At 37.5% G+C, this 17452-nt stretch overlaps 3 protein-coding genes across 4 annotated transcripts; 2 read left to right on the top strand and 1 right to left on the bottom strand.

Moving 5' to 3' along the window:
- The first annotated feature begins 353 nt into the window (after positions 1 to 353).
- Positions 354 to 1939, top strand: LOC141837593 (uncharacterized). The gene is made up of 4 exons (XM_074724973.1): positions 354 to 689; positions 774 to 1001; positions 1091 to 1212; positions 1661 to 1939. Exons 1-4 carry the CDS (start codon positions 542 to 544, stop codon positions 1937 to 1939), a joined length of 777 nt encoding a protein of 258 aa, XP_074581074.1. The 5' UTR covers positions 354 to 541.
- Positions 1940 to 2643: 704 nt separating this feature from the next.
- Positions 2644 to 9225, top strand: LOC141838192 (putative glucuronosyltransferase Os03g0107900). Its single transcript, XM_074725601.1, is given in 9 exon segments — positions 2644 to 3037; positions 5003 to 5068; positions 5071 to 5154; positions 5422 to 5486; positions 5597 to 5666; positions 6986 to 7207; positions 7851 to 7994; positions 8556 to 8691; positions 8787 to 9225. Coding segments are annotated over 9 exon segments (1374 nt in total). The 5' UTR covers positions 2644 to 2680; the 3' UTR covers positions 9017 to 9225.
- A 1967-nt stretch (positions 9226 to 11192) lies between these two features.
- Positions 11193 to 16477, bottom strand: LOC141838194 (putative serine/threonine-protein kinase PBL8). 2 transcript variants are annotated; one of them, XM_074725603.1, is made up of 7 exons: positions 16283 to 16477; positions 16060 to 16190; positions 14959 to 15293; positions 14176 to 14311; positions 12192 to 12328; positions 11961 to 12084; positions 11193 to 11854 (listed from the first exon to the last, which is right to left on the bottom strand). In XM_074725603.1, the coding sequence occupies exons 2-7, from the start codon at positions 16112 to 16114 to the stop codon at positions 11415 to 11417; spliced, it is 1227 nt and encodes a 408-aa protein (XP_074581704.1). In that variant the 5' UTR covers positions 16115 to 16190; positions 16283 to 16477; the 3' UTR covers positions 11193 to 11414. The 2 variants fall into 2 exon arrangements, with proteins under 2 accessions (XP_074581704.1, XP_074581706.1); XM_074725605.1 differs by having other exon boundaries at positions 16060 to 16187.
- Positions 16478 to 17452: the final 975 nt, after the last annotated feature.

Genomic DNA, 17452 nt, shown 5'->3' with positions numbered 1-17452 from the left:
GACCTTCACTTCAAAAATGTGAGTGTTTGTTGGAATAACAAGAAATAAAAATAAAAAAATAATTTGCATACAAATCCGATCGTGTAACATCAAAAATACAAAATCCACGACATAACAAACGACAAAGTGTATTGACTTCACTACTTCATACTCTTTCACAACGTGACGTTGCATGTTTCTTGGCCTTTTGACTTCTTTCATTAATAATTATTCTTTTCATTTATTATTATTATTATTATTATTTTAAAAGAATAATTTAATTACTTTAAAAAAAAATCGTGTATAAATCTTTTTAAATCTCATAAACTGCTTCGGGTTTTTGAGGGCCGTCGTTTTCAACGCGGCCTGCCCTCGCTGCTCGCGGCGGTTAACAAGGCGACAAGTCGTGTCCACGCAGCTACTCGTCAATGGCGACAGGGACAAGACGCCCCCACGAGCACCTCCCTCCTCCTCTTCGCCCTTCCGTTTCCATTCACTTTCGGTTTTCGTCTTCCTTCCTCGCTTTTAATTCAAGATCCCTAGCTCCTCCGTGAAGACGACGATGACACATCTGGAAGGAGGAGGGCAGCCCAAGTGCTGCCTCAGAGGCCACTGGAGACCCGCAGAGGACGCCAAGCTCAGGGCGCTTGTCTCCCGATTCGGCCCCCAAAATTGGAACTTGATTGCCGATGAGCTCCAAGGACGGTCAGGTACGCCTCTGCCCGCACAAAAGTTTCGATCTTGACGATTAATTCGATCTAAAGAGATCGAAGGTTGGCGGTTTCTTCTTCCAGCGAAAAGTTGCAGGCTTCGGTGGTGCAACCAACTGGATCCGAGGATCAACAAGAGAGGCTTCAGCGTGGAAGAAGAAGAAAAGATTCTGTCCTTGCAGAGGCAGTTCGGCAACAAGTGGGCACTGATCGCGAGGCTTTTCCCTGGAAGAACAGATAACGCTGTGAAGAACCGGTGGCACGTGATGATGGCGAGGAGAGAAAGGGAGCAAAGCAGTGGCGATTCCTCTGGTAATCAATTAAGAGAAGACCCTCCTCAATCTTCCCTCGTGCTGTCTGTTAACTTCTTGGGGTTTCATTTTGTTATTTCTCTTCTGAAGGTTCAGCTGAAGAGACTTATGCAGGTGAATTAGCAGGCCATCACCACAAGAACAGCTTCATGCAAGCTGAGATTGATGGCGGCGGAAAGAAGAATACCAGTTCCTTCATTGATTTCTTGGGGGTTGGAAATGAGACATGGAGTTGGAAATTTTTTGCACAAATAAAAACTATGAGGCTCATTAATCCTTTTTCCCCTTTTTCTGTCGCCAAAGTTGCCTTTAAATTATTTCTTTTAATTTAATTTTGTCAAAAATATTATGCTATATTATATTTTTTATTAAAAAAAATCTTTATCAACTTGATCAATATTATTTGTTCTTTTAAAAATAATTTTAAAAAGATTAAAATCATTTAAAATGGCTGTTACAATAATTTTGACTATTTAAAAATAATTTTAATTAATTTAAATAATTTTGACTAGATATACTGCGTGACGAGAAATGCGTGACTCGTGCGCGACACCGCTGACCCATCGCCACTGCCTCGAGCGCGATCGACGCACCCTTCGTCGATGCTTCCTCCAACGTCAGATTCTGATCGGGTTGTGATCGAAATTCGACGTAATTTAGTCGGAAACAATCAAATCGTGGTCGGCGGTGGCGCGCGCCACCGTGATTGGATCGGATTCGGACCAAATCGCGGTCGGAGACCAACCGAGGAAGGACTGGCATGCAACGCCGGTGCATCCTCAGCCTGATTTCGACTGCGATTTGGTCAATCCGCCCCGATCGTGGTCGCCAGTGGCGCGTGCCACTGCCGACCGTGATTGGATCGGATTCCGACCAAATCTCGGTCGGAGACCGACCGAGGAAGGACTGTCATGCAACGCCGGTGCGTCCTCAGCCTGATTTCGACTGCGATTTGGTCAGAATCCGGCCCGATCGCGGTCGCCAGTGGCGCGCGCCACTGTCGGCGGCGATTTGGCCAGAATCTAGCTCGATTGCGATCGCCAGTGGCACGCGCCACTGCCGACTGTGATCGGATTTCGACCAAATCGCGGTCGTAATCAGGCTGGGGACAGGTCGACATCGCACGCCAGTCCTTCCTCGGTCAGTCTCCGACCACGATTTGGTCGGATTTGGCCGAATTGTGACCGCACTACTGCGAGACGCGTGATTTGATTGTTTCCGATCAAATTACACTGGATTTCAACCACAATCCAACCGGAATCCGACGCGGGAGGAAGTACTGGCGAGCGGTGCATCGATCGTGCTCAAGGTGACGGTTGGCGGTAGCCAGATGACATGGCGAGGGCAACGATAGCGGCGATGGATCGACGGTGTCACATATGAATCGTGCATTCCTTATCGTGCAATATATCATTTCTCATATAAAGTTCTCTTTATATTGATTTATGAAAAAGTACCCTTTCATATTAAAAATTGAAAAATAGAGACTTTAACAATAATTGCCAAATCCAAAAGTTTAAAAATTTAGGTGTATTTTAATTGTTTTGAAATTTCAAGGGCCTTTTCTGAAAACACACTTAAATTTCGTTAAAAAAAAAAAAGAATGTAACGGGTGTTACGAGCCCTTCGCTCTCGTTGTTGGTTCTCCAGTATTCCGCCAGCGCTCTCGATTGCTCGCTGATGGGAAGCATAAGCCGCGGTCGCAATCTCGGTTCCGGTAGCGGATTGCCGACGGTGCTTTGTGGAAGAGCCCACAGGATCGGCGCAATCGCCCTCGTCGTCGCTACCTTCCTCGTCACTCGTGCCTTGGATCGCCTCTCCTGCGACTTTCCTTCCCCCTCCTCCGCTGCATCTCCCGCCCTCTTCGACCGCAGCAGCGGCTATCTTTCCTGGCCCGAACGGGGCTACGGCTCCCGCCTCGACCTTAAGATCTACGTCTACGAGGAGCAAGAGATCGATGGCCTCCGCGAGCTGATGCGCGGAAGGGACCGCCGGATCTCCCCCGACGCCTGCCTCAAGGGACAGTGGGGTACGCAGGTATCCTGTTCTTTATGTTGAACACGATTCTAATTAGTCGTTCTATTGAGTTGTGTTGCTAAAGTTGATGACTTGCCCTCGTCGCAATTTAAGGAACGATTCCCACACGAAGTTCTAATTCCATGTCAGAAATGAATTATTGAGAATTTAATGTTCGATTTCTTATGTTGGCGGGATTAGAAGATGGAATCCCATTCATCTAGGTGTGCTATTCAATTTATCTTGTTTTTACTTGAGCATGCTAATTGATTAAGTCACTGTGATGTGAAAATAATCTATCAAAAGAATTGGTCGGATTTACCTACTGATAGGTTAAAAGCTATAACAGATTGCAGAAGCCTTCTAGTCACAAGAGCGTAGCTCTGACCTTGGTTAGGAATGTGGCTAGAGAAGATTGAGCTTAGAGGAGTTTCTTATGAATATGGCTAGAGATTGAGCTGAGATGAGTTTGGTCGAGACATGTTTAAGGTTAGGTTGGGTGCGCCTGAACTACACTCAGTTTGGCTGAGGTAAGCAAGGTGTGAGATTCATCTTCCTTGAACTACAAGTAGTTCAATTGAGTTGAATTCCTGGATATGACTGGTCCGTCTTAGCAGGGATGTTGAGTTGATGTGGAGCTCTGGGTTGAAGAGGTTTTTGTAAGTTGGAGGGGGTGGGGGGCGGTGAAGTGGAGAAAACGTCTAAGGTGAGCTCAAAGGTAGCCAAGGTAGAGAAACTTTGTGTCGCCTTGTATGCCATTACTAAAATTCCCTCAATGACTGAAATCTCCCTTCTTTCATAAGCTTCAAGATACCAACTCAACCTATAACACATAGCTTTGACATGTCCTGAACTTCCATAATAGTCAATTTGGCTCATAACTTTGATTTCCTCACTGGACCTTCCCTAAATTAAAACTCCATCGACAGTTCCACATGGCTTTGCTCGAATACTAAACTCAGACATTTTCTTGGCCGTAAACAATTGATTTGGTAGCCCAATTCTATCCTCTAACTTTTTTGGCTCTATATCCTTTCTATGTTCTTCCATTTCCTCCTTAGTTTGTTGAACATAAGCTTAACTCTTTTAACTTTATTTCCCTCTGAGTTATTCCAACTACTTTTATTGAGCAAAACATTGGCTCATGTCCATTGAATGCATGTAACTTTTTGACTCCACTTGATTTGTCTTAACTTGCCAACCCTTATTGGAGTTGGAAACTTGATGGCTTTGTGGTAATTGACATCAAATTCTTCATTTGTTCAAAGTTGGCCTACTCAAAATTGCATTATACGCAAAAGGCAAACCCACAACTAAAAATCCAATGTATGCGTTCAAATGAATAACTCCTCCCTAAATCTTACATTCAAAGTTATCTTGTTAATATACACAATTTTCATAAAAGCATTGAGATGTACCACATTGACAAAGCTATCTGTGTCTATAAGCACCCTTGCACTAGGCAATTAGCAATATATGCTTAGATCACCATTGTATTAGGTCATCTTAGTTAATTCACCTATGTCCTCTCTGGAAATACTAGATTCTCCATGCATAAGACTTTAACTTGTTTGAGGGGGAAATCTTCTTGGTATCTATTTGGAATTGACTCCAAGGTACCCAAACTAAAGGGACCTTTGTCACCTTGTATGCAGTTGCCAAAATTTCTCCAGTGGTTGTTGAAGGTTTTATCCTTTTGTATGCTTCAAAATATGAGCACGACCTATGGCTCCATGCCATATGCATACATAGCTACTACCTCAAAATTAGATTGTTTCTTGTTGCAACACTTCCTCTCTAGTGGAATCTATCAAACCCAATTTGGCTTAGCTGCCATTTCCACAGAAATATGATACTTTTTTTAACAATTGGAATGTTCATGTGAATCCAAATCTCTCTACTCCTTTTTCCCAAAAGGGACAGTGTCTCTTTATTGCTGTTACTCATTTGAAAATTTATGTAACATCATTTGTTTGATGTTTTTAGGTCAAAATCCACCAGTTGCTTCTCAAGTCAAGATTTCGAACATTGAACAAAGAGGAAGCAGATTTCTTCTTTTCTTTGTTCCCTCATATGTTAAATGTGTGAGGATGATGGGTGGTTTGAATGATAAAGAAATCAATAAAACATATGTAAAGGTAATTAATTTTATTATATTTTTAGAATTATGAATTTAGCAACACGTATTTGTTGTAATGGCATTTTCATTTCTTGTTCTTTTTTTAATTGAAGTGCACCATTTTAATTTCTTTACCGTCTATTTCTATTGATGTGGTTCACTTAAGTTTATCTAGAAATTTGCTATTAACTATCATAATAGTTCTGCTATAGTATCTAAAGAATTATTTATTTTAGCTAGCCTGCTCTATTATGAAGTGGCTCATGGTTTTATATTTGGTGCTTAGGTTCTCAGTCAAATGCCACATTTCCGATATTCAGGTGGTCGTGATCACATATTTGTCTTCCCTAGGTATTCTATTTGTCTTTTCTTTTACTTCGATATAATTGTCAATCTAGCTGTTTATTGTGTTATCTGCCTATATGTTATAATTAATTTAAATTATCTCACGAGAAGTGCAGTGGGGCTGGTGCTCACTTGTTTCGTTCCTGGGCTACATTTTTGAATCGGTCAATCATCTTGACTCCAGAGGTACTATTTCTGATATTATTCATATGCATCGCAAATAGGGACAGGAAGGATGAAAAGTGATTTTTCCTCATTTGTTCTTTTTTTAGATGTTATTTGTCAAAAAGGACTGCTATTAGTATCATTTAGCTTATTCACAGATCTTTCTTTTTATTCCTCTTCTATGAATTTGTCTCTTGAATGCTATGAGTATATATCCATCAATTATTTTAAAACATTGTTGTTTTAATTGTTTTTTCTATTTCCTTAGGTTCTATATGAGTCGCTGATGGTATGCACTTAAAATTGTGGGTGTTGTTATTGTGGTTACAAATAAGTATCATTTGTAATAACACTAGGATAGAACTAAGTCAAATTGTTCTAACATAGAGACCATTTAAGATGTTAGCAAGATTGTTGAGATAATTCAAATTCATTGTACTGCAAACTGGAAAAGTTGGCTGAATGCAAGATGTATGAAAGTGCTAAGGGTGATTAATGTATGGAACCCCAAGTCATTGTCACTGAAGAACTTCGTTGTTTCAGTTGATAACTTTATTTGGTTGCTGAATACTATTAGGTGCAACTAAGTATTGCTCTAGTACTTTCTTAAGGAACAAGATTTTTTAGTATTGTGTTTGAAGCAAATAGGGTTCAGAACCACCGAACCAGATATTTAGTAAGCAGTAAGCAAAAACTGTTGAGAGAACATTATGAAGCAATCCATGAAATATAAGGTTCATATTGTTTGCATAGTGTGGTTAGTTAACAAAGTTCGTTTCTGGAACTAAAAAATGAACTGATTAGAGATTAGTAAGTTGTAGCAGGTTCCTTTTTCATTTGAATCAGGTACACATCTCTGATGTCCTTTGCACCTGCTATCCTCTACTTCCTTCTTCTTCATGCATCAGGAGTGATCAAACTCTCAGCAACTTGGGATTAATAAAAATGTCTTATGTCGAGAAGGTAGCTGATCATTGTAAATCAAATATATCAGACCAAGGGTGCTATTATACGTAAATTTAAGCCATTTTTGCTAGTCAGACTTTGTAGGAAGCTTTCACTTCTGTCTTGCAAATGGTGTTTTATTAATGTCCTTCCTCTTGTGAGTTGCATTGCAAAATGAAATGAGGGAAAAGAAACTTGGATCTATGTGAACATATCTAATCTAATCTTTGTGTGGGATTATCAGCTTCCCCTCTGCATTTGGTTCATGTCTGATTGAAAATTGCATACATGTATTAAATATTGCAGCACTCTTGCTTTAAGGTTTCACACTCCTATTTTAATACTTGTTTATGTGAAGACTCATATAGATGCTGCAAAAATCTTTATTTGTATAGGGTGACCGTACTGATAAACGCGATGTTACTGCTTTTAATACTTGGAAAGATATAATTATTCCTGGAAATGTTGATGATGGAATGACTAAGTTGCATGGCCCCAATGTGGTTCAGCCTATTCCATTATCAAAAAGAAATTATTTGGCAAACTTTCTAGGACGTGCTCAGGAGAAGGTTGGTCGTCTTCAATTGGTGGAACTTGCCAAGCAATATCCTGATAAGGTGAGTTTCAATTATCAGGTATTTATTTTATTTATGAAACATATATAATTTGTTTCCCTGAATTGATACCTGATTGTTGGAGTGCTCATTTAGCATTCAACATACTGTTAATCCAAACTTGCTAATGAATGACAAATGAGCCATGGCTGAAGGTGGGTATTTCATGTTAATCATACATAATACCACTTAATCATGCAAGGAGTTCTTTTATGATTACTGTACTACTTATTTGGCTATGTACTAAATCTGCATTGTCAGTGAGGTTTCCAGTGAATTAATCTCATGCTGATTCACAACAAAAATGATATCTTGTAACTTGTAAATACTGCCAAAAGATAGGTTGGAAGAATACAATAATTTTCTCTTCAGAAGATGCTGTAGGCAATATACCAGAATTGGCTTCACAAATTGCATGGCAAATTCATAGAAGCTTGTCATATGTCCCACCTTTGGCTAAGCTTAGGTTTTTAAGGAGGTTGCACATTTGTTTTCTTCTCTGTAAAGAGAAGAGGATGTACATGATAAAAAGAAAAGGATAGTTTTGCTTAAAACTAAGATATGCTATATGTTATACTTCTTCATGTTCATTTTGTTTATCATCCATATTATTTCCTGGTTCTCATGCAAATTGATTGATATACAGTTGGAATGTCCAGAGTTGCATCTCACAGGGCCTAACAAGTTGGGAAGAACTGAGTACTTCAATCACTTGAGAAATGCTAAGTTTTGCCTAGCTCCACGTGGCGAGTCCTCATGGACACTTCGCTTCTATGAGTCCTTCTTTGTGGTATCTCTCTATCTGACAGGACACACATTGCACATAGTTAACAAACATACAAATATTTGCAATCATACACGTGATCATAACATTTCATAAATTAGTGTGCATGCACATTGCACAAGCAAGTAGATTCATGTGAGAATATCTTTGTAATTTCAACTAGCGGCTGTGTTGAAGCGTTGAAGTTCCAAATAATGAGCTTTACATGATAGACACAAGTACTACATTATACTTGCCATTTCATGTTTTTGCTTGCATTGAGATCTTTTAGCCGAATTCAATTGTTCTCTACTATAGATGTTTTCAAAGTCGTAAGCAAGATGCAATATGATTGTGAAACTTCTGAATGCATTTGCTTAGACCATGCAGTTAGTTTGTCTTTTTGAACTGTTGATGACATCAATGTGTTTGGAGACTACTCTCACCTGCCATTTCATTGGAATCTTGGAGGCACTTTGAGCCTTTCATTTATTTTTTACACATCTATCAGTTGATTGCAATAAAAATGCTGTCAAAGTTTGCAGGCAGGCATTTTCTGGGGTGTCTAATAGGGTGAGTTGCAAACAGGAATGTGTCCCAGTCATCTTATCGGATCAAGTTGAGCTTCCTTTCCAAAATGTGATTGATTATACGCAGATATCTATCAAATGGCCATCTACTCGGATAAGCACTCAACTCTTTGAATACCTAGAAAGCATACCAGGTTAGTCTCTAAGGTTCCTTCATCATCAATTCCTTATATACCACTTTGACTCATTTAGCAACAAGCATAAGATACTCAAATATACAAATTGTCAGATGAAGTGATAGAAACAATGATAGCTCGAGGCAGACAGGTGAGGTGTCTGTGGGTTTATGCCTCGGAAGCTGAGCCATGCTCTGCTATGATAGGCATCATGTGGGAGCTTCAGAGAAAAGTGAGGCGTTTTCACCAGTCTGCAGAAACATTTTGGCTTCATAATGGCTCAGTTGTTAACAGAGACTTGGTTGAGTTCCATCGCTGGAGAACTCCTGTTCCCTTGCCTTGATCAGGTCCTACTTTGAACACTTTTGTTAGTAATCATAAGTTTAGTTGCTTCATTTCTTCATGTTTTGGTGGATTATATACCGATTTAGTGGCTCTATTCCAATTCAAGAAAAGCCTGATCATTTTATCTGGTTTCATCTAACTTTTCTGTGTTAACTCTTGCACATGGATGTCTGATCTTGGGCTGCATTTAGTTTTCTTTACTATGCCTGGATGATTACATTTCAGATGCCTATTTGGTTTAGATTTTGTGTCTACAATATCAGACACAGCTTTTTTACATTGCAAACAACTACATTTTGTGTTCATGAATAACTAACTAGGCATGTGAATAAAACTTGCTTTCAAGCTTTTGAGCTGAGAGAAATCGGTACCACAAAGCTTAAATAAGGTCTTGTGTAATCTTGATGAGATTTTATAGATTATAATCTGTAGTGACATGAGAGAAATTAAATTATAATCAATTGGTTAGTGCAATCGAAAGTTCAGTTTGGGATCGAGCTAAACACCAACAAGGTAACATTGTGTCTGTGCGCTCTACTCATCTGATGAGTGCATTTGATAATGCAAAGGAATTTTGGACAGTTCGCATTAAATGAGGTGTCCTTTTGATTTTAATTAGAGATGGGGCGTCCATCTGACAATTTTATAAACGATGGATGTCCTTTTAATTTTTTTTCACCCATAATTTTATTGTAGTATTGTGATTATATATAATATGAGAAAGATTTGATATTGTTTTGAAGTATATAATAAATTTATTAAAAGTAGTAAAGGGGATGATGAATTTAATTATTAACCTATATAATTAGATTCTCTCTCCTATAAGTCACCAACCTATATAATTATTTTTATTTTTCTGTGTTATAAAGATCCTGCCATTTGATCTTATGGTGTAGGTGATTTTATATTGTATTGGCAACATATTTAGATCTACGAGTGTCTGTCTTGAAGAAGATTCTAACAACTGATATTAGACCAATCTTCAGCCCTATCTAATGACATTAGAGATATTTATTATTATTCAACAATAATATAGCATTTGATTTGAAGATTTCTCAAGTTAGGTTCTTGTACTAACTACAATTTTATTATTTTTTATTCTTTTGCATCACTCCTTGAATCGGTGGTAAACGAGTTAAGTTAAGTCAAGTCAAGTCAAACTTTATTGTGTTCAAGTTTATTTGTTACTTTGTTTAATAAAGTAACCAAGCTAAGTTGATTCTAAAATGAACTAAGTTGTTAAAATAATTGTTTAAATTTAGTTTGATTTCTTTTTTATGAATTTGAATTTGATTCAAGTTTGATTTGAACTTAATTTATTTAAATTTTATCAAATTTTCAATTAAATTTATTTAATTATTTAAAATTTTTATATTTTAAATTTATTTGATTGATTATTAAATTTGATAATATAAATTTATTTATTTATTTATCTATCATATAGATAAAAATGTATTAATGAATATGATATATAAATTCTATTCATAAATAAACACATATATATTTAACTTGTCTATTTAATTGATCTTGTATATATTATAAGAACATAAATAAATTTTTATGAAATCAAATATTAAAGTTATTCACAACCCTGCGCAAATCTACTAAGCATATACTGATATACAGACATAAACAATTGATAGATTACTTTGAGCAAACTCTCCCAAACACTTTGCCCAGACAACTTGAAGCACAGAAACACCATACAAGGAGATTGAGCTCCTCTCTGCTCAATCCAATTTCTAAAATTTGAAGGCCAAAAGAATCCACACCGACTCTCCGATCGGTAAGAAACTGACCCTTGAACTTCCATGCTTGCCGCCCGATCGACAAGTCAAGTTCACCATCAAACTGCTAACCTAGTATGCCACCAGTGCCATACTAAGTGGTGCATAAGGAATTGGTGCAACTGGAAGAACAGTTTCAAGAACTCTTCAACTAGCAGAATATTTCACAACCTACAATTAAACTCAAATTTGTACCAAGAAGTTGAAGGAGACCAGCCTACTATAGAAGATAATGTTCGAGGCGATTGTCAAATCCAAACACTCAAGAGTTCTTAGCTTTCTAATAGTTGCTTCCAACAGGAAGAACTAGCAACAAGATCCAAGAGCATAATTCCCATAGATAAAGCTACTACAGAATCATAATTCGGAGTGCATGATCCAACTAGCTTTTGTTTCAACAAAACCTAGCGCATTTGGCTAGGTTCACCTCATGTTAAACTACACAAACATTGATCAGAAATACGGATCTCGCAGACATCAGACGCGGCAAGATAAACTTTACATTATAACATAGTGGAAGAAACAAAACCCACACAAGTGCAACAAAGATAGTCAAATGTACAATACCCTCCGATTCGAACTGCACGGCATTGAGCACCGATCAGGAGATCATTTGACCCTGCAGGCTGGAAGAGCACTTGAACATTTTGCACGCGGGCTTGGTCTACAGCTGACAGCATTCTGTGCGAGCGGATGATGCATCCTGTTCTCTGCAAATCCGCTCAATGAGACCTCATTTCCATTGCTCGACTGCAAAGGCTCAAGTGTCTCCACAACATCACTCATAAGAGGCCTTGCTTTTGGGTTGTGGCTCAAACAGTAATATGCCAAACTGCAAGCCTTCTGGGCAGCTCTCACTGAATACTGATCTTCCAGTTTGGGGTCGATTATTTGCAACAGCTTTCGCTTGTTGTTGAGTTTGGGGCGAGCCCAATCAACCAAGCTCTGCTCCTTGGATGGGCGAGCCTTGTCCACAGATCGACGGCCTGTCAAGAGCTCAAGAAGAACGACCCCAAAGCTATAGACATCACTCCTGGCCGTCAAGTGTCCTGCTCATGCCAAAGATATTAGTGATCCACGCTTCCAGTGACATAGGCTGTCACTGAGACATATAGGCGAAGGTATTAATCAAGTAAGACATCGGAAACAATGCACCTGTCATCACATATTCAGGGGCCGCATAGCCATAGGTTCCCATCACCCTTGTTGATACATGGGTCTCATCGCCCTCGGGTCCAGCTTTTGCAAGACCGAAATCGGAGAGCTTGGCTGTGTAATCCTACAATTTGGATTCAAATGCAGTAAGCTACTTGTGATTTCCAAAATTCATTATAGAAGAACATATAGTTACAATTTATAAATTATTAGAAAGGATTGACACTTAACAGAGTCCAATAAAATATTTGAGGTCTTAAAATCTCGGTAGATAACAGGTTTTTCAGCATTGTGAAGGAAAGCTAGTCCTTTAGCAGCACCAAATGCGATTGACATTCTTGTTGCCCAAGATAGTGGTGCAGCTGTCTCTGAAAGCCTCAAGGAATATTAAGCCAGGTTCAGATGAAAGATAATCGGCATACAATAGTAAAAAATAATCATTGTATTGGTGAAGTTAGATTAGATAAGAAACTTGATGGTAGGGTATAATTAGCATGAATCGTTAAAAGTGAAACCGAATGAAGCCCCAATAGAACTGAAGTAACTGAAACAAGCCTTTTACAGGGAAAAAAACAAATAAGATTTCAACTAAGAAATTGCTGGTTATAAACCTCCATGACGGAAATGTAAACTGATTATCCATGTGCACTCGTACAATGACAAGTCATTTGCACTTGACCCATATGTCAAGACACGCTTTATAATGAAATATGTCAAGCGACAACGAAAAGTATTTCAACAGATTATAGATACAAGTCAGAGTACAAAAGTTGTATTTTGGAAAAAATTAATGAGTAAGAGACATCAATTAAGATAATGTTTTTTAAAAAGAAAATTTTCTCCACTTCTGAGAATTGCCAAAACAAATTGAATGTACCATGTTCAGAAACTAGCAATGGTATTCAGCCCTATTTTTGCAAAAAATCATATTGTTTCTGATATATTCTATCTAGTAATCTTTCTGACTTCAACCTATTGAGCTTGGTCCAGGACAACCATAACTTTCAGCTCATCCCAACATATATTTTTTTGAGATATGAATGGAATAATCAAGGCAATTATTTTGCAAATGCATGGTGAGTTTTACAACCTCTTGCAAAATAGTCTTTTGCAATACAGGGTAAGATTGCGTACAATAAACCTAATATGGTCCGATCCTTCCTCAGGACTCTGCATTGGCAGAAGCTTCATGCACCGAGCTGCCCTTTTATGGCAAGTTTTACAACATTTTGTATTGGTCTAAAACTCAATAATAGCCCTCTTATCCATAGACAGAATCAAAAAGCAACATGCATTATTACTTGAAGCCAGTGGTTTACAACAGGCCAAATCTTTGAAATCTTAGTAGATGTCAAAGACAATGTCCAAAGAAGCAGAAAGATCTTTTTTCAAGAGAAGATGCAAAGTCCTAATCAGGTAAACCAAAAAGTGGAATGCCTGTTTCGTTGTTCTTTTTGTCCAATATCATATCGAGTTCCAAATATTTTCTGTAGCAAACAAAATAAACTTCATTAAACAAGTTTGTCAGTGACAACATATTCCTGGCTTGTTCTAGCATGTCAATGGACGGTGCTGCAGTGAAGTCACAGTTCATAGTTGTCACATTATATTGTCATGCACAATCTAAATTCATCGTAAAGTATAATGCCTACATATAATAAAATCTAAGCCCACTACTCTCAGGTAGAAGAGGTAGTGGCAATTTTTGTCATCAACCGAGGTACATTCCCCCCAAACAAGCAGTTCTTATGCCAATAATTTTAGATTTGGCAGAGATGCTGGGCCATGTTGACTAGGTTTGGTGAAGCGTTAGGCGCTAAAGTGCCTGGTCCAATGACAGACCAAGATTCCTAGGTCATACTTTCCTCATCTTTCATATGATGTCTCAGATTCATCAAGTCACATAATCATCAATACTTTGATGTGTAGCATTAACTTATTAGTTATTACTAATTATGCATTGCAATCAATATTTTTTTCAGTGATTCAACTTATTTTAGCAAGATTTGTTTAGATAATTTCACCATCTTAATATAAGGCAGCAACTATATAAGTCATAGTCATAAGTTTACAATTGAAAATACGTCACAAACATGAGTCCTTTTTGCACATAAGGAAATTGGGGAACTTGCACAGAACGATAATGATGTCCAACTTCAGTTCAGATGAATATACTAAGCAACAAAAAATTAATTAAATGTTAAGAGTAGCATACTCCGAAACAAGTGATTCTCAAGGCTTCCACGGAACATGAACTCATATACAAGCAACCTATGATCATCTTCACAACAGTAGCCAATCAACTTCACTAGATTAGGATGCCTCAGTTGTCCAAGAAAATTAACCTCTGTCTGGAAATAAAAAAGGGACACAAGTCAGACTTGCAAAAAAGTTAAAATTACAAATAAGTAAACTTGTTGCTGTTCATAAGTAGTATACAAGCCAACATCTGGCCCCCAACTTTCAAGGATAATAATGCATGCATATTGTGAGGATTCTGGCTATGCTTTATTTACGCTAAGACAATTTTTACCTGTTGAAGACAAACAGCATGACAAAGTTTTGTTATAGTTTATGTTCAAAACTGTAAATTCAACCTGGAAAACCCTACTAGAGAAAAACAGTATAAGTTGGGTGCTGCAGATGTGAACATTAATGCCCGTAGACAATAAACTCAGTTCAATGGGAACACACAACTCAAGTTGTAAGTGAGCTGTTATGAGTTGCCTGAGAAGAACAAAGAATTCCTTTACATTTGAACATTCTGCATAAACTGACATATGTTCACCATTAAATTAGTGCATGTTTTAAATTTTCCCAATCATCCTAGAAACAAATTTATTTTCCAACTCTCCATGTGTTGGCAAAATAAGTTAATGTAAAAATATTATGCAGTTTGTTGCAGTGTATCAGACAATAAACCAAATTAACTATACAATTTTCACAAACATTTAATATAGAAAAATTAATAAGATATCAGAAAAGAATATCAACTTACAAGCCATTCTCTATGTCCCTGATGCCCATCCTTGTTGAGAACCTTTACAGCAACTGGAAGTGATTTGAGACCAACTCTCACATTTTCATCTATATAACCCTTGTACACGGTACCAAATCCTCCTTCACCAAGCACATAGTCCGCACGAAAACTTTTAGTAATCGTCTCAAGCTCAAACAGCGTGAACGCAATCACATCGGTGTATATTGCAATATTTCTCGAATCCTCAAAGTGTCGGGGAGTCGAGGGGTCACTAACATCCGAGAAGGTACGAGTATGTTTTTTCTCTGTAAGAGCATTCTTAACAGGTACATGGAACATTTGGAGTTGTTGAACTGCACCGACAAGGTTTCAAAATGGTTAAATTGACAATTGAAATAAAAGTTTTCATCATTTTCTGATATCTAAGCTGATGTTTTGTAGATTAAGTAACATTCAGCAGAGACGTTATATAAAATTTCAGCTGACCAGAGAAACAAAATCATAGACGCTGACTTTCTCACACTGTCCCACAACATAAATAAAAGAAAGACACGGTAGCAAGCAAGATCCCTAAATGTCGCATCTTGAAATATACTAGTTTGCAGAATAAAGCTGGTTCTTATCTCATAATTTGTACTTGGTTGCCTCTCCAAATTCAGAATGAAACAAGGACCAACCAAACGTAATGGAACAAAAATAAAACACTGAAAGTTCATCAAAATCCCATCGATAATGAACAAGAAAGACAAGAGGCAAAATGGGAAGGATTAACCCCAGTAAATTGACATTAAAAGAAGGAAAGACCAAATCTTTGAAGAACCTCAGTCCAGGAAGCCGATTCGTCAACAAGAACCAATCCTTCCCAGAAAAAAAAAATCCGGATTAGACCTAAAAAACAATGCCAGCATACCCATCCGAAAACCAGTAAAAACCCTACACAGAGAGAGAGAGAGAGAGAGATCAAATCCTGAACCAGAGCAAGCTTACGCAGTGCCCTTTCCTTACAATCATGTCCCAATCCGGACCAAGCACCGGCAATGGCGCAACCCTATCACGAAGCTCAAGGGGGAATACACAAAAGGACGAAATTTGGGGCGAAGCGAAAGCGAAAGGCGTCACCTTGCGCGTGAGCGGCGACGACGGCATTCTCCTCCCTGGTTCCGCAGTTGCCCATCGTTGGATCCGTCTCTCATCCTCCGCCGGCGCTCAAATCCTGCCTCGCCCAGGCGTCGCCAAGCTTCATGCGCCTGCTGAAACCCGAGAACAGAAAAAAAAAAGGACGGATTAGAATATTTATAAGTCGGAGATAGAGGATTGCGATGCGAGGAGAAAGAAAGGTGACATCTTTTTTGCCCGCTTCCTCGGTTTCCCTTTTTACTTTGGGAGTTTACACAAGTAGGCCACCAACTCCACCACCTCCCAAAGATTCCCCCACCATGGATTTTTAATTAAAGCGGGGAGGAAGAAGAACTCCCTTGTGAGCCACTGAGCGAGGTGTGATGTTTTCGAGTGCGAGCTCGCAGTCTGTGGAGCGCTTGAGACATGGCAGGAAGACTCGCATGTGACGGCACTATACACATTTTTATTTTATAATTGGCAAATTTCTCAAATTGTGCTTTTTTAAATTTCAAAAATTTTTTCCTAATGTATTTTATATTTTATATGTTTTTCTCTTTTTCAAAGAGGACCTTTTGGATCGGTGAATACTCTTAAATGCCCTCTAAATTAATTAAATTTTATTTACCTACAAAAAAAAATTTAGTTGTTTCGCTTAGTTCAACTCCTTCCTAAGTTTTTTACTCTTCTTTGTACCTACATATCTAATAATTCTAATAAAATTAATTATATTATATTTATTTTTTAAATAATAAATTTTAATGGATAAATACAATCCATAAAATTATTGAAGGTGATCACTTTTGTTTTTTTTTTTAAAAATTATCAATTAATTCAATCATTCTAAGTCATGTACAACACATACATTGAAAAAATTGTGTGGGAAATTAAGGAGAGGATAATACATTCAAATGGTATTTTTTTTTAAAAAAAAATTATTTTATAAAGGCAAGGTATAATATTGCAACCCATAAGACTAATTTTTTTAAAAAAATAGATAAAATTCAAGAGGTATTTTATTCAACTGCGTAAGTAAATTTCTGTATTACTTAAATCACGAATCCAACTTTCATAATACTCAAATCACATACTATATTCTTGAAATGGATAAAACTAACTGATAGTCTGATAGATCTAGAAAAATTTTAAATTATTTTAAATCAAAATTAGTATATTCTTGAAAATCACTTTAATATATTTATGTCTTCATATCTAAATTCGATAATATAAATTGAGAGTGATGAATTTTTAAAATTATAAAAGTTGAATAAAATTTATCATAAACTCATCATAAGACTTAGGATAATGATACCTACTGACCAATATCACTAATGAATTCTTAGGGCTCACTTTATTTAAAAAATATCAAACTTTTAAATTTTTAAATAGTATAAGT

The sequence above is a fragment of the Curcuma longa genome, chromosome 11 (assembly GCF_044706935.1).
Source record: "Curcuma longa cultivar G26 ecotype Majalengka, Jawa Barat chromosome 11, ITB_CL_G26_1.1, whole genome shotgun sequence".
In the NCBI taxonomy this organism is placed as follows: domain Eukaryota; kingdom Viridiplantae; phylum Streptophyta; class Magnoliopsida; order Zingiberales; family Zingiberaceae; genus Curcuma; species Curcuma longa.
The sequence above is the reverse complement of the archived record's forward strand: the minus strand, read 5'-3'. Positions and strand labels throughout refer to the sequence as shown.

Coding starts and splice junctions, on each gene's coding strand:
- LOC141837593 (XM_074724973.1), top strand. CDS start 542: ATGACACATCTGGAAGGAGGAGGGCAGCCCAAGTGCTGCCTCAGAGGC. Junction 1,002..1,090: donor AAGCAGTGGCGATTCCTCTG/GTAATCAATTAA, acceptor TCTCTTCTGAAG/GTTCAGCTGAAGAGACTTAT. Junction 1,213..1,660: donor CCTTCATTGATTTCTTGGGG/GTTGGAAATGAG, acceptor GACGTAATTTAG/TCGGAAACAATCAAATCGTG.
- LOC141838194 (XM_074725603.1), bottom strand. CDS start 16,114: ATGGGCAACTGCGGAACCAGGGAGGAGAATGCCGTCGTCGCCGCTCAC. Junction 12,329..14,175: donor TGAGAATCACTTGTTTCGGA/GTATGCTACTCT, acceptor TGAGGCTTTCAG/AGACAGCTGCACCACTATCT. Junction 12,085..12,191: donor CAAATATTTTATTGGACTCT/GTTAAGTGTCAA, acceptor TCCAAATTGTAG/GATTACACAGCCAAGCTCTC.